Source organism: Venustampulla echinocandica, assembly GCF_003357145.1.
Source record: "Venustampulla echinocandica strain BP 5553 chromosome Unknown scaffold_2, whole genome shotgun sequence".
Classification (NCBI taxonomy): Eukaryota; Fungi; Ascomycota; class Leotiomycetes; order Helotiales; family Pleuroascaceae; genus Venustampulla; species Venustampulla echinocandica.
Window position 1 is genome coordinate 3,416,251 of NW_022474207.1, and position 15,238 is coordinate 3,431,488.

Below are 15,238 nucleotides of genomic sequence, written 5' to 3' on the forward strand. Positions count from 1 at the left end.
ATGACGAATTAATGATATAACGCTTCTTTTTGAACCCAAAATAACACAGATCAATATTTGTCTTGGCTACCTCGGCATCAATGCTAAGGACCAAGCTTACCGGCTGTTGGAGAAGAATTACCAAGTATAAGCGCCTTGATATCCTCACACCCAAATTGGCTATCAACACATCACCCCCCTCGGACCTGGCGCCTTGCTTCAGCACCAACAACACCCACCTGGTATTCTTCATTTTAAACAGTCCTGTCAACGTACACGACCCTAAGACATTTCATTCAACCAGCTGAATTCTATCTTTGTCCTAGTCACAAACATGACGCACAATCAATACGTCCCTCTAGAGGATGAATCGGAGAAAGGAGAGAGTGATTCTTTTGTACCACACGAGACAGTCAAACCGAGACCTTTGAACAGAGTCCTTGGCATTATATCTTCTTGGTTCTGGGTTGTCTCAACTTTGTCTTTCGCCATACTATCATTGATTCTTACAGTTCAATTGAGAAGCTCCCATAAGGTATTTGGGACCTATGAGAGTGGTTTCAGAACAGAGATAGGTCCGTAAATAATTGTCATCGCCCCTGGCTATACCGAGTTGAATTCTTCTGCTAATATAAAGCCTCTCATTTAGATTCTCTACAATCACAGATTGAATTGCATGAGGCCTCATTTAGCGGAGGCTTGAAATTGGACGAGAATAGGACTTTGTATCACGATATCGATTCCACTAAACCACAATACTCGGGCTGGCCATCAGAGGAGCTGGATGCCAATTGGAATCAACTATTGTCCTCTCTAGATCTAGACTTGGGTGAGGATGAGGCTCAAGATGTGAAATATGGGACTGGGAGAAATCCACACACTGGAATGTATAGGATCAGGTGAGCTATCCTCGATATAACCATAACCTACTGTCTGAAACTAACACATCTACCTTAGCCTGGATGTGTATCACTCTCTCCATTGTCTAGTGTGTATCCTTACGCTTTCATCCTTTCTCCTATTGAAAAGAGAGACTAACACCTCATCTGTGAAGGACACGGTCCGGCGGGGTCTTGATCCACATTACTATCATCCAGATATGAAACTTCCCTATACTTATCGAATGCATATCGGTAAGTGATATAGTCCCTGTGTCAATCGCAGTCTACTGACAGAGATTATTTTCAGATCACTGCATAGATTATTTGCGCCAGGGCATAACATGCAACTCAGATTTGACGCCATTGGCATATCTCTGGGAGGACGACCAAGACGGGTTTTTCCCTCTATTTGGTATGACACGCACTTGCCGCAATTTCGAGAAAATACAGGACTGGACAAGGAAACGTATCCCAAATGATGAGGAACATCAGTCTTGGGTTGCTGAATGGGGCTCGTAATGGCGCAAACTTGGCATATGTTTGGAGTTTGGACTGACAAAGCTTGAGAATGACGGTTTCATTTTAAGATTCGTCTAATAGAGGCATCCATTAACTGCAAATAAGAGACTCAAATCTAAAACTTCTGTTCTCCCTTAAGTGTCCGTACATGAATGAGAAAGCGTTGATTTATCTCTAACTCATAAACAGTTCCCAATCTCTCGTAATCCCCCACTCATGCCCAGCATAGCACAACGAAGAGAGCTCTCTCTCGAAAGCAATGCATGCTAATGAACCATTAGTGTGAGTCCCTTCAGTTTGTCTTATGAGCCTATAATACCGCTGATTAGGTCTGTAAACGTGTTGTTCATAGTCTCACTTGTCGTTCGCGAAAGGTTCAGGGGTGTTTTCCCAAGCTTCAGGAGCATTCAGCATGGCGAGAGCAGCTTCCAGTCTGGCCCCTTCGAGCTTGGGAGTGGGTGAGCACATAGCTGTCCGAGTGAGCGCGAGGAAGCAGACGGCGAGGAATCCGGGGATGAGATTCATTGTGTAGAATTCAAACGGGGTACTTGGTGAATTCTTCTTCGTTCATAGAGAGTTCGAGCATAGATGGGGTGTATGAGCTGCTTGGGTGGCCTTCGTGTTGCGGAAGGGGGTGTTCCATTAGAGGTTCCTGTCTTCCAGAACACACCACGGCAAACTCGATACAGGTTATCACATGGTAAGACACCTGGAGACGACCCCGCCGAGGGTTGACTCTGTGAGGACTAATGCCAAAAGCAAAACAGGGTTGAATTGATACCTTCCCAAGAACGTTAGCGGTGCTCTAGGGAGGGGTTGCCTTTGGAGTGGTCAAGTTCTTACGGATGTACTCGTAATGTTCGTGTGCCTCTGAAAATCAATCATAGACTCTTTTTCTCACTGGCACTCATGCAGCACTGCTGCATGAGTGTAGCGGCTGGGTTAATTAGAATTCCGCCAGCATCACATGCCTAGGTACAGTACAGTAGGTAAGGTTTATAACCTTATCTGTGCGCCGGGTATCTTACGTAGTACGTCTGACATGTTACGACTTTTCCGGGTCGGCAATTGGCCATACAGCCGCATACTAGGGCACCCGCATGCACTGCGCAAACCTTATTTGCACGACTTGTCAGCGTCGTACCCTACCCAGGTAGGTACCTACCTACCTAGTACGTACTGACCTAGGTATTTTACAGCGGTAACAGTACTTATGCGGCGAAGTCTGCACCGCCGTGGTGCCCAGACGTTTGCTTCGTATAGCAATACATCCACAGCCAACGGATCTGAATCTGTAAGATGGCCGTTGACCTGCAATGCGGAAGCTCGGAAGCTCCTCCCCTAATAGACATACCGGCATAGAATGCAGAAATCTGACAGGCTTCATATGGAGGGGATTCGATCTAGGAAAGGAATCCGTTCGACGCAGTCCGTCAGGCCCGCAGCGGAACAAAGAAATCAAGATGTCATGGAAGAACAATGCCAGACTCTAATCGGTATGCCTTGTGATCATCACGTCCCGGGCCGAGAATGGTAGGTCAAAGTAAGTCATGGCAAGTCCAAGAATCAGAGCACATGGAGTGTCTGTATCAAGCTGGGCTCGAGCCGATCAACGCACATGTATGGCATCTCTTTCTTTCTGGTACGCTTCCAGTTATTCTCTCCGTTGATATCTGTTCGAAGATATCTGAAACACTCAATGGGAAACACAACCTACATTGATCCTGAGTCAAGTTCTAACTCAGACGAACTTTCGCCTTTTCGTGTGATCTCTTCTTCAATCCCTAAAATACCAAATGGTCCAGCAGATCTGGCAGACCTCATTTCTTCCGCAAAATACCATGCCTCTCTCGGAGGAAGATCCATTGTTCAAGTAAATGGCAAAAGTGCCTTCATCATATGGCTGGGAATTGTTACTGAAAGGTCTGCATGGATTTTCGAGGATGCACTCGGTCATGCCACCAATTTTTTTGATCGGGGAAATGAATCATCCACGAGTTTCCTTTTCACTGATACTGGGGAGAAAGAGGACGGGGAAGAATCTGTGGCGACTTCATATTTGGTGTCCATCTTGAAGGTTTCCGGAAAAGCTTCTGAGTCGGTTCTGTTATCATACGAAGACCGGCTCGCTCTACAAGAATCCACTGAAAGTCCTCCCTCCTGGAAGAAGAGTCTCGCTGAATTTCGAGGTCGGAATCGCTTTTTGGGGCTGACTGCAGCAGCCGTCCTCATCTTGGTCCTCACCCTTACCGTATTCTGGGCTTGGAGCCGTCAACAACCTTTGGCGTGGATTCACTGGGACACAACTGGGAGCGAAGGACCACGATATCAGCTCCAATTCACACATCATAACGTCTCCGACTGGGATGCCGCCCTCCCTCATGGTAATGATGACTGGTTCGTTCGGCTAGATGACCAATCTATGATCCCTCCACACCTAGTCGACGAGACTGAGCTGCGCTATCAGAAGTGGTATCGAAACCGGTATCCCGAAGTCGACGCAGTGAGACTAAATGAGAGCTATTCCAAAGAGTCATTCCTCTCCGACCCCTTCGCCATACAGATACCGATTGATGATCTGTTCCATCCAGCACATTGTGTGCTAGCACTGAGGAGGTATTGGCAGGCGAAAGAGACTGGAAAACATGTTTGCCCTAGAGACTTGGATCGTAGGCATATGAAGCACTGTCTTGATTCTCTGGACGAGTATCTCTTTTTCGAGGGGGAACGAGGGTCGATAAGGGAGATACCGAAAATTCAACAAGATACCTTAGTTTGGAGGACAAAAGTATGTTTTTAGCTGTAGACGATTGAAATTATAATCTCGAATACAATTATTCCGTTCATGGGCCTTTACATTTAGGGACATATAGGTTTGGAAATGAATCAACTGAGTCTATTGCGCGCTTTGATTTATTCAATATTCCTCTATATCCTTATCGTCCGCTACTGTGAAGACCGAGTCATCAACCACGTGCTCGCCCTTCACCGGCAAGTAAGACGCAGTTGAAGTTCCAGAATCAGAAGACCTCGACCTGTTTCTGGTGAAGATAACTAAAACAGTTAAGTCCAATGCTACGAGAAGTAAAACGATTGCCCAAGCTCCAATACCAGCTTGTTTCAGATAGAGACCACTATAGAGATGTCAGACAAGGGTTGATCCACCCACTTGAGAAACTCATGGACTTACCCTCCAGTGTTAATAACGCCAGCCGCAATAGATATACGTCCTATCAACTTGTGCCAGTGTGAGACACTTGATCGGGTACCTGTTTTCTGGAATTTGTAATGATGGCAGATTCCAAGGAAAACTTGAATGAACAGAGATGACATGATGAGCAGACCCGCGATTTGATGTGGGTGGTCAAAATGGGCGAACTATAAACATAGAATGGTCAGCAGAGGCTTGTCAAAGCTTCATAGACTTTCAGAGCTACAGGTTCAACGTACCCTTGGAGTAGACCATGAGAACCAGATCCCAGTCATAGCGCCAGTTAGTGCCAATGTGAGTGATATTGCTTGAAGAAGCCAGTGATGTACGAACGCTTTGTTGCCACCAATTCGTATGGCTATCACTCCAGCGGGGAACCCGACGAGGAAAGCTCCACCTAAGAGCAGCCCGTGACATAAGATCAAAACTCCGCTAGACTTTCTGGATCTTGTGTACATGTTCGTCACATCACCGGCACCATGACATCCTCGAGAATCTTGAATAAGTGGAAATTGGCGGTCGTTTGTGAAGGAAATACTCGAGGCCATATTCATGGACATTATATCTACAGAGTTCTAAATCAGTGCGATTTCTATGTGGCCTTCTTGTCGAGTGCTTACTATAATCTACATGCCGTTGCAGGGGAAGATTCAAATCAGATGTTTGAGTCGACTGGAGCCCGTTTGCGGCCCATATCCAACGCTGCTGGCCTGAAAGTACGTCCACTCCATTTTCGTCCCATTTATCACAAGAGTAGCAGATGACCTCTGCGTGGTGATATCCCTGCGAATCAATAAAGCTTCGATGAACCCGAACAGCAGGATGCTCAGGCGGGGGTTTAGGCGGATAATGGCCACTATAAAAGGTCAGCAAAGTCATTGGAGCATTTACTCGGCAGGAACATACCTAGTAGACCGAACACTAACGGTCAAATCTAAGAGTATCTCGGTGAGATGGCTGTACTGGTTTGTGTATTAAAGATGTTCGCACCATTGTTTGATTTCCCTGGATAAAAGACAAACATCATAGAACCATCCATGACTTGCCCTGTTCCAAAAGCTCCCCATCCTTTACCAAAAGGAAACAACCCAGAGAGCGTAAGGTAAAAGTCATTGTATGTTGAAGAATTACTCGGATATGATGACAAAGCAATGCAAATGTCGTAGCCGTGAACTTGACTGTTTTTGCAAAATTGCACTGCAGTGCTCATAGAGCATTGGGAGCTCGATAGAAGCAAGAAGAACAAGTATAGCCAATTTTTGAGCATCTTCGTAGTCGGCAAATCAAAAGAACATGCCTCTGGCGTTGAGAGAGCGGGAATAATTAGTTGGGGAAAATGATATGGACAGAGTCACAGAGCGCTGAAACGGATAGTAGGATTAATCTCTGAGCTACAATTCTCATGACTAGGGGCTTTTTCCGGATAGAGATCATAGATCTCATGCTTGCAAGCTGACGTGAGATTTCAACTACGGTGGCATGGCGCTACGATGCCATCTCTACAGCGTAGGAAGCTCGTACATGTACTTGGTGAGTCTTGGTCTCACGATATGCAATGATATGCAATGCTCGAATGTGGCACAACAAAGATGTCCGGCACGGTCCGGGCAGGTGGGAAAAACAAACTACGTAAAGCCTTTCCCGGCCCTACCTTATCTTCCACTTAGCTTGTCACGGTGTACTTCGTAAACCACTGTATGCATGTGCGGATGTCGCCATGGCTTCCGCCCGTCACCTTTATGCATGGTAAGGTTCAACCCGAATCCGAAGGGAGGACTGCGGACTCACGGAGTATTTTCATTTTTAAGTTAGACCTTGAATCCTTGATCATCGAAGTCTGCATTTTCTTGGTACGTACGGACGCCACCTCGAGCCTAAATGGCGGATTGATAGAGACACCCATTAGCCACCGGCTTTCCTCCCTTCCACGACTCCCCCAGGCTCATGCCATTCCCAATGTTGGGCGAGACCTGGCAGTCAAGCTCCTCCAGGCGGAAACTTCTCTGCAAATTCTCAAGATGTTTTCGTTTCTTCGAAGTCACCAACACAGTCTATCAACATCACTCTATGCACCTTTGAACCATGACTTACCGCTCGAAAAAGACGAAGTCAACTCGCAAGAGTACTCGACTTGGAGATCCTTTGTATTACCGTTTCTCGCTGGTGCATCGACATCTGTCATAGTCCTGCTGTTCGTTGGTGTAGCATATAACCACTTTATACTACCTGCAGCTCATACATCCATTTCCTTTGTCCCTGAGAGTAAGTGAAACCTCTTGTCAAGACATTAAAACGTTTATTTTAGGGAATGATGAAACTGAAGACAACTTCAGTACCCACCACGACCGTCATGTTCGATAAAGATGTTCGATTCAATGGCCCTTCTAAGTATAGCGATGAGGTGTGGGACTCAATGATGCCTGGTAAGTGCTTTCTTAAAGCACATCGACTTCTTGTAGAAGTAGAGTATGTTCTAGTCACTTACTAGAGTAAATAGATAGTAGAGGTTATGTCATTGTTCCCGAGCCAGCCAAGTACAGCCTTAAGCAAGGCCTTCTCACTCCCACCGGTCAGGAAACCTTCTCTTTGTCAGTGTTTCACCAGCTACATTGCCTCGTAAGTTAATCCATGTTATGTCACTACTATTGCTATCCAATTATTGCCAATAACTGACGTATCTCAGGGAGCGATTCGTGATGAGTTCTACAAAGACCCAGCAGTCACAAGCCAGAGACCGCTTGAAGTTCAGAACGAGGTTGCTGGCCATATGAATCACTGTTTCGATTACGTACGGCAGGCTCTGAAGTGCAATGCTGACACAACTTTGGAATGGGACCTACTCGACGAGAATGGTGGTAGTAAGGGTGGAGCGGGTGGGTGGGGAGTTCCTCATCAGTGCCGTGACTGGGATACCGTGGTGAACTTTGCAGAGAAACATCAATATCAGGGTGGGAAAATAAAGATTGGGATAGCGTGAGAGGTCATAGGGAGGCTAATAAAGAATGTAATACGCAAGATAGCATGCTCTACTGTAGACCAGCCATTCATGTTCAACAAATGAGATGCCATCATGCTACTAAGTCCATTCTCCACCGTACTCCCGTACATTCTCAGAGGATAATCGACCAACGATTGACTGGGTTCCACTAAACATAGTTCTGAGCAAAGGAGATCAAGACTAGGTCGTTCCGACTCGTTCGGCAAGCTGCCTTGTAGAGATTAGTTTAAGAAGACGTAGTCCCGATGTAGACCGAGCACTTTGCTTATTCAAAAGTGGCGTTAGCATTATGAGCAAGTAATAAGCCAAAGAGAGTGTATATAAGTAGGTAACACAAAGTACGTTGTAACCCAAGTAATGGATCAAGACCAGGAATCCAATTACAAGAGTATAAGCCCTGCAGGCGGTTATATAACCTGTGCTTACGCCAATTCCGACTTAGCAACACTAACTGTAATAGTATTCCTAGCACTAGTAAATAGGGTTTATTAGTAGAGGATTATATAGAAAAGAGCAAGGAGAGAATATACGAGCTGAGATTGTGTTGAGTTGTAGAGAAGAGTTACGTCTACAATCACCCAGAAATGTGCTTTCGGTATGGTATAGCGTGTGGTCCTTCTCTGTTTCTGAAAGGAGTGGCTGTTGCCTTTCGTCATTAACATACACCGCTGTCGACTTGTACCATTGATTTATTTCAGATCTGGGCGCGTGTCTTTCTTCAACCAAATCTCGAATTGCCTTCCTAAAATCGATACGACAATCATTAGCCTAAGGGGAACCCTCTTCAAATTGAGAATATGCCCGCGCTTTGCTCTCTATATCAGGATCTAGGTGACGAAGTGTTTTGAAAAGTGTAAAGTGCAGCGGCGAAGTGGCATTGAGCTCACGATGTACTTTTGACCTTTTCATTTAGCTTTAATCCAATTAATATCCCCCCATAATTCTAAAAGCTGGCAGTTCTTGCCTTCGATAATGCTGACTTGGAATTGGGGAGCGGGTTTTATAAATGGGGATTCAGATGGTCGTTTGGGCGTAGAGTGATACCGTCTAGACGAGAGATTCATTTTTGGTTGAACGACCCCCCGAAGGCTTTCATAGTAAGGGCAAGTTCCGCTCGAACTGCGGAATGGAGGACGCTAAAACTGCGTAAATGGTCGTCTCATGTCTTCCTGTATACATTCCAGGGGAAGTGCAACAAGAACGGACATGCCAGACTTTGTAATTGTATTTTGCCCCCTATTTTATAGTGTGTTGCTACTAGAGACGCAGCTCATCATTTGACCAAGTTAGGAGTAGCCGGGCGGTCGCACCTATCGACCCTAGTATAAGGCCCCTTTTCCCGCGATGGACCTTCACCCTCCACCCATTCCGCCTTGACCAAAACCGGTATCACTTGTCCCGTACCCAAGGAAAATTCTCGATGCCCAATAACTTTTTACACATCAGCTTCTCTTCCCAACGACAGGTTTGAGGGGTTCAGAAGGAGCATCGTACCTCTTAGCATGGATCCTATTGCCCCCGAGTGGCTAGATATACTGACATAAGTATTCTCATCACTGGAAAATATCTCATCAAATGCCTGCCTAAGCCTGATATCCATCGCAACATTCGTCTCTCTTAGCTCCGGATCCCATAGAGGGTCATTTTCGGCAAAACCTTGCTCGAATGGCCAATCTGGATATTGCTCATGAATATACGTTTTGCTACTCCGACGATCACATGTATGCGCTCCGATTGCCTCCCTAACCAGTTCTCTGATTAGGGGTATAAATGGTCGGGAGGGAGGCAGATCTAGACCGGAGAACGTGATATCGGCTGTGGCTAGACATCGCATCAAGGGGCTTGCGTAATATGATTGTGGAGTGGGTATTTGCTGCGACGAGATCTGAGAGCGCCAGAATGTATTGGCTTTCTCTGCCTGAGCGATCCCTTCGGACGTGAGATGTGCGTCGGCCCAGGTTGTGGTGCCATTGCCGTCTTGGAGGGACCAGTAACACTGCAGTCGTTAGTATAAAGTTACAAACTATCCAGGAGATGTGAGTACTAACGTCCCAATCGTGTGTACCGTACCATGCTTCAGCTACATTATGGTACCCTTCGCCATGGCGACCCACTATTAAGGTTAGTGTTATAGACTTTTAGACATGGGGGCGGAAACTGTACAGTAGAGTACTTTGTATTGAGTCTTCGGATCACTTTCGCGGTTCAACCGAGTTACAGCCCGTTCAAATCGTTGCCATTGGGATTTTTTATTTCTAGAATCGAGTTCAGAGTCCTTATCATAGTTTCTGTCGATGAGACCGAAGTTTGTCGTTGTCTAAGCAGACGGCCATCAGCGATTATTGCTCCCAATAAAGGATCGAGATGCCTACATAATCAAAATTCCGATCATCGGTAGCCGGGTCATCTTGTTGGAAATATCCTGTGACCGTGGTATATTTGAGATACTCAGGAATGGGCTTAGGGGCTTCGCCCATAATGACTAAAAATGCAACGACAACGGTCGCAAGGAACAAGAAGGGTCTGAATATGGCCATGGTAAGCTTGGTGACCTTTCAGAGGTTTTTCTTTTGATATTATCATGAGATGAGACTGGGGAAAATGCAAGCCTACATAATCAAGTCAATCCTGAATAATCGACAGGACCGTTTTCCAGGGGTCCTAGCAGGAACTTCACGCGGTTGTCGTTGAGATGGTCTGCCCATGAAGTAGATCCATAAATAATGGTGTTTTCTTGGGCGTAGTTGGTCACGTATCTACCCGAGAATGAAAATGTCCCAAAAACATAGAGGGATGAAGTCGTCAATATGAAGACAGTTAGCCTCGCAGCGGTTACCGCCACCAATGGACTTGGCAGGTCGGGGAACGTGGGCCTGGGGAAACACGGACGCCTGAGCTAGGGGTAAGCTTTACGTCCGATAGATGGATAGATAGCTGTATCTAAATTTCTGTAGACGGAGTATCAAATAGAAGCCCCAGCCTAGAAAGATCTTAAGCGCTCCCGGCTGCGAGGAAAAGGAGTAGAAAAGGAGGAGAACATGATCACATGCGATAATTTGACAATTGTCTATACTGTCCTTAGGCATCAATAGTGTGGCTGGAAAACCCCCTAGCCACATGATGTCATGCCGCGGAAGCTGTTTGGACCCATTCAACATTCCACTGCAATCGTTCAACCTGGAATATCCGCATTAAACATGGTGGCTGGAACTTCAAATGGCGTGGGTCCGTGGAAACAGGGACTCTTCATGTACGAAAGAGAGGTATTTCGTATATTGAGGGGCATTCTTGGTGGTTATGAATGTAATAGAGTCACGATAGCTCCAAGACTCCAGTTGCTGATACCCCGCGTGGCTGAGAATGTACTGTATACCTTAGGTAGGTATAGGTAAGTGCTTAGGTAGGTAGGAAAGTACAAAGTAGAACGCAGAGGTAGAAGCCAAAGCCTTGTCCATGCATCTCCGTAAAGACTACTTAATTGGCATGGGTACTCCCCACAAGTGGACAAGTGATAGGCATTATGCCATGGTTTCGTACAAGTATAGGACGTAGGTAGTACCCGCATTCCCTTCCGCTTCCTGGAAAGTTCGAGCTGTAATGGGAGGTAAAACGTCATCGGAAACAGCGACGTAGGTGAGGTACCACTAACCGAGACCGCATAGAGACATAAAGCTTGCCTGCCCCTCGATTTCCATGCATCCTACATCCATTTCAACACACCATCCATCCATCAACCAATCTGGCATCTATCCAAGTCCTCGATAAACCACCAGTGCTCATTAATCCTTTTAGAGATCCTCATTCCGCTGCAATTATGTCTCTCCACTGTATGTGTTCTCGTTTCCTTCAGGAGTCGTCTACTTTGCGTGGTTACGGATGTCTGTCTCGTGACGACATCATCCGAGCTGGCTCCTTGTTTACCGCAGCACAACACCATGGACAGTGGGATCTCGGAGCAATGCGAACTCAATTGGCGGAGAATTACACGTTTTCTGCTTTCTAGCAAAAGTCAACGGATGATTGCATTTCTCGTCGACATCTGCTAACATTCCTCTCCTCCAGACCTCCCCCCTGTGAAGCCCTCTGCCATTGCCCTTGGCACGGTCTTCAACCACGCCGCATCCCTCGCTATCCTGGGCCCCGTCTTCGGTGACACCTACCACCGCGCCCAAGCTGCCAACTCAAAGGAGGAGTTCCTCAAGTCGAAGGAGACTGCCTCTGCCGCGGCTGCATGGGGAACCTCACTCGTTGGTAGCGCCATTCAATCATATGGCGTTGGTGCATTGATCAATGCGACCGGTACCCTCAGCTATAAGGGTGCTGCATACCTTGGCTCCTTGATCTTCATGGCTAGCTCAGCTCCATCGGTATGCTCCCTGCACATATTTGCGGACTCCGTTTGTAAAACAACCACATACTAATTATGCGCTAGTTCGTTGCCCAGGTCTTCACTGAGAAGCGTCCTCTTGATACCGTTGCGGTTGGTGCTCTTGCTCGCGGTAAGTCCAAAGTCGCCCTAACAACCTACGCATGTTACTAACTCTAGGACTAGTCTTTGAGACTGTTGGTCTCTCGCTTTTCTTAACGTGGTGGGGCACTCACACAAATCCTTTTGAGTAAATGGGTAGTTGGGTGAGTTTGATGGGCATGTGAATGATAATGGAAGACGGTATTGGCTTTGGAGTCGATCCGATTCTCGCATCGATCAGTGATTTTATCATTTTAGTCATCTGCTCTCGGTGTAATATTCGGTTAAATAGAAATTGTTACTTTTGAAACCTACATAGCTCGTTGGGTATGCATTTGACGACTAGATGTTCCAGAATTGTGAAGTTGTCGAGTATCGCACTTGGCCAGCCAGCTTCTGCACTGCAAACACACCCCCATTCTCACGCCGCTTGGCATGGCTATGAGCCTAGGGCATATCTGAAAGGATTTTCGGTGCTTGATAGACGGCCATCAAGTAGTAGAAGCACTTGATCCTCAACAGGCCCAAGAACTCGAGATTTTGTCTAGGCCGTATCTATACATACCAACACAACCTTTTGAACTCCACATCATCATATAAGCCAACATCACGAAACGTATCACATTCTACACCTTTTGACTCTCGTTCTTCTCCACCAAATCCCCTACTCCTAGTCCTCGTCCCACCCTAACTTTTCGCTTCTTCTCCTTATCCTTCCCGGCATCGCCTTCCTCCTGCTTCCCCAATTGGCCCACGGGCTCCCCCTCATCCGCGTCCTCGGCTTCTTCATCCTGCTCATCCATAACCTGCTCTCGTACAAACCCCAAATCCAGCTTCATATTATAAGCATCCTCGCCATCAGCATAGTACTTCGATTCAATCTTTTCGTTCTTGAAACCAAGGGTGTCACGGTAGAGGCGCAGGGCGGCATTATTGGAGACACGGACGTGGAGGCTGACATATTGGGCACCGAAGGTTTCGACCATTGCTCGTTCTGTACGTATCTCAGTCAGCCCACAATTCCTTCCATCTATCCATTCTTCCCCTCTGCCTCAGCCCCCTTGGTATCGAGGAGGCACCGCGAATACGATGGAAACGTACGTGATTGTCTCATCAACTTCTCCGCAATCCCCAATCGCCTATGCGTCCTCATCACGCTCAAACTCGTGATATGTCCATGTTGCACTCCATCGGGAGGATCCTCCTCCATTTTCGCGAGCACATAGCCTACGATGCGCGGGTAATCGTAGGGGGATTTCTTGGGCCGGGAGACGTCTACTGCTACGTAGGAGAGCTGGGGCCATGAGAGTGCATGGTAGAGGTAGTATTTCATAAAATAGCTTCAGGAATTGTCAGTGGGCTCTGGCATTGACGGTGAGGAGGGTGGAGGGGAGGGGCAGGCTGTACTTTTCTGGCAGATTCGTTATGTTGGCATGTTGGACGTGGGGGATGTCCGAGGGGTGTAATAGTCGGATATCCATGGCTGGTTATACTGCGTGAGAGAGATGCTGATATCGGGCCTTGAGAAGGCTGCTTAAGCATTCGAGATGGAAATTCAGATGCGTGCTGATTGGGGCGCATGCAAGGGTGGAGCTCGGCTACGCTGCCCCGGCGCCGATTCTGTGAGTGCGAGGAGACGACCTCGACATACGTAGTAGCTCGACCTGTCTTACCCAGCCTTATTACCTATACAAGTCCAGGCTCCTACTTCTTACTTCCATTACAAACCATTAATCTTGGAGTTGGAAAGCAATAACCTCATGTAAGTCCGCGGATCTGTAAGGGGCATATGATATATTTTATTCCTTATTTATTGGCGGCACTCCTTTACGATCAGGATACGAACAGCCCCTCTAGCAAGAAGGTGATCCGACCAAGGCCTTATCTGCAAAGCAAACCTTTGGCAGCATGAGCAGGAGTAGGGATCCACCACAGCGGCTAATTAGAACTAGCCTGGTGTTGGATTCCCTCCACTACTAGACTCCGCTGAAACTAACACCCACTTTCCAGCTGCTGAGGCCGGGTGATATCAAAGGAGCATTCCGTGGGGCCGAAGACTGGATATATATATTCCGAGCCTCCTTCCCAAGCTCGTCTTCAATTCTCCCGCTTTCTATATCTATTAGGAAGGACATAGGAACATTCCAAATCTCATTCTTCTTTTTTCATACTAGCTCATTGTCATAAGTACAAAAGAGATCCATAATCCACATCAGGAACAACATGGCAACCGCTGGGGAAGCACGAGGCTATCGGCCTCTTGACGGCAAGCTTGCCCTTGTAACAGGAGCGTCACGAGGTATGCATATATACGTACTTTTCTATTCAAGCCCCTCATACCAATTAACCCAATTCTTACTAAACACAAACAACAGGTATCGGTGCTGCGATAGCCCGCAACCTAGCCTCCAAAGGCTGCTCCCTAATTCTAAACTACACCTCCGAGTCCTCAGCTGCATTGTGCAACACCCTCTCCTCAACCCTCACCTCGACGCACGGAGTCCGATGCCTAGTAGTGCAAGCAGACATGGGCACCCCCACCGGCGGCGCCCACATAATCAACACGAGCAAAGAGCACTTCGCGGACCCAAAAACCGGAACTTTCCAACTCGATATCCTAATCAACAATGCAGGCGTGTCGTGCAATACCGAGCTCGCCGGAATCACAGTTGAGGATTTCGACTGGCAGTATAGAATCAACGTCCTAGGTCCCCTTCTGCTAATGCAAGCCGCGCTCCCGTACCTCCCACACGACCGCAGCGGCAGGATCGTGAACCTGAGTTCCGTATCCAGCTCCCTCGGCTTCGTAGGACAGTCTGTATATGGCGGAACAAAAGCGGCGTTAGAGGCGATGACTAGGACATGGGCGAGGGAGTTAGTCGAGAGAGCTACGGTCAATGCTGTTAACCCCGGGCCCGTGAAGACTGATATGTGGTTTGGTACCACGCCGGAGTTTCAGAAGCTCCTAAAGCCTTGTATTGAGGCCACGCCGGGCTCGAGAATTAGACCTGAGATAGATGATAAGGATCTGGTGGAGAGTGCTGACAGGGCTGGCGGGAGGCCCGCATATCCGGAGGAGATTGCGGGGGTTGTAGGGATGTTGTGTACGGAGGATAGTAGGTGGTGTACTGGGCAGGTTGTTTGTGCCAATGGGGGGATGAGAATGTCTATTTGAGGTCGGA

The 15,238-nt window shown here is 47.3% G+C and overlaps 8 protein-coding genes across 8 annotated transcripts; 5 read left to right on the plus strand and 3 right to left on the minus strand.

Moving 5' to 3' along the window:
• Nucleotides 1-313: 313 nt before the first annotated feature.
• On the plus strand, nt 314-1,379 carry BP5553_05514 (uncharacterized protein; the record flags this gene model as incomplete). The annotated part of the gene is made up of 5 exons (XM_032014137.1): nt 314-554; nt 629-878; nt 937-967; nt 1,034-1,112; nt 1,168-1,379. 5 exons carry the CDS (start codon nt 314-316, stop codon nt 1,377-1,379), a joined length of 813 nt encoding a protein of 270 aa, XP_031870737.1.
• A 1,699-nt stretch (nt 1,380-3,078) lies between these two features.
• BP5553_05515 (uncharacterized protein) lies at nt 3,079-4,179 on the plus strand (the record flags this gene model as incomplete). Its single annotated transcript, XM_032014138.1, has 1 exon — nt 3,079-4,179. The coding sequence occupies one exon, from the start codon at nt 3,079-3,081 to the stop codon at nt 4,177-4,179; it is 1,101 nt and encodes a 366-aa protein (XP_031870738.1).
• Nucleotides 4,180-4,296: 117 nt separating this feature from the next.
• BP5553_05516 (uncharacterized protein) lies at nt 4,297-5,629 on the minus strand (the record flags this gene model as incomplete). Its single annotated transcript, XM_032014139.1, has 6 exons — nt 4,297-4,513; nt 4,570-4,757; nt 4,830-5,155; nt 5,211-5,446; nt 5,497-5,524; nt 5,581-5,629. The coding sequence occupies 6 exons, from the start codon at nt 5,627-5,629 to the stop codon at nt 4,297-4,299; spliced, it is 1,044 nt and encodes a 347-aa protein (XP_031870739.1).
• Nucleotides 5,630-6,608: 979 nt separating this feature from the next.
• On the plus strand, nt 6,609-7,567 carry BP5553_05517 (uncharacterized protein; the record flags this gene model as incomplete). The annotated part of the gene is made up of 4 exons (XM_032014140.1): nt 6,609-6,852; nt 6,924-7,013; nt 7,088-7,206; nt 7,274-7,567. 4 exons carry the CDS (start codon nt 6,609-6,611, stop codon nt 7,565-7,567), a joined length of 747 nt encoding a protein of 248 aa, XP_031870740.1.
• Nucleotides 7,568-8,861: 1,294 nt separating this feature from the next.
• BP5553_05518 (Phosphoglycerate mutase-like protein) lies at nt 8,862-10,125 on the minus strand (the record flags this gene model as incomplete). Its single annotated transcript, XM_032014141.1, has 5 exons — nt 8,862-9,019; nt 9,083-9,584; nt 9,637-9,701; nt 9,752-9,905; nt 9,961-10,125. 5 exons carry the CDS (start codon nt 10,123-10,125, stop codon nt 8,862-8,864), a joined length of 1,044 nt encoding a protein of 347 aa, XP_031870741.1.
• A 1,277-nt stretch (nt 10,126-11,402) lies between these two features.
• BP5553_05519 (putative UPF0591 membrane protein C15E1.02c) lies at nt 11,403-12,208 on the plus strand (the record flags this gene model as incomplete). Its single annotated transcript, XM_032014142.1, has 4 exons — nt 11,403-11,415; nt 11,651-11,955; nt 12,021-12,087; nt 12,141-12,208. 4 exons carry the CDS (start codon nt 11,403-11,405, stop codon nt 12,206-12,208), a joined length of 453 nt encoding a protein of 150 aa, XP_031870742.1.
• A 474-nt stretch (nt 12,209-12,682) lies between these two features.
• On the minus strand, nt 12,683-13,537 carry BP5553_05520 (uncharacterized protein; the record flags this gene model as incomplete). Its single annotated transcript, XM_032014143.1, has 3 exons — nt 12,683-13,050; nt 13,158-13,396; nt 13,464-13,537. 3 exons carry the CDS (start codon nt 13,535-13,537, stop codon nt 12,683-12,685), a joined length of 681 nt encoding a protein of 226 aa, XP_031870743.1.
• A 742-nt stretch (nt 13,538-14,279) lies between these two features.
• Nucleotides 14,280-15,231, plus strand: BP5553_05521 (uncharacterized protein; the record flags this gene model as incomplete). The annotated part of the gene is made up of 2 exons (XM_032014144.1): nt 14,280-14,355; nt 14,432-15,231. 2 exons carry the CDS (start codon nt 14,280-14,282, stop codon nt 15,229-15,231), a joined length of 876 nt encoding a protein of 291 aa, XP_031870744.1.
• Between the last annotated feature and the right edge of the window lie 7 nt (nt 15,232-15,238).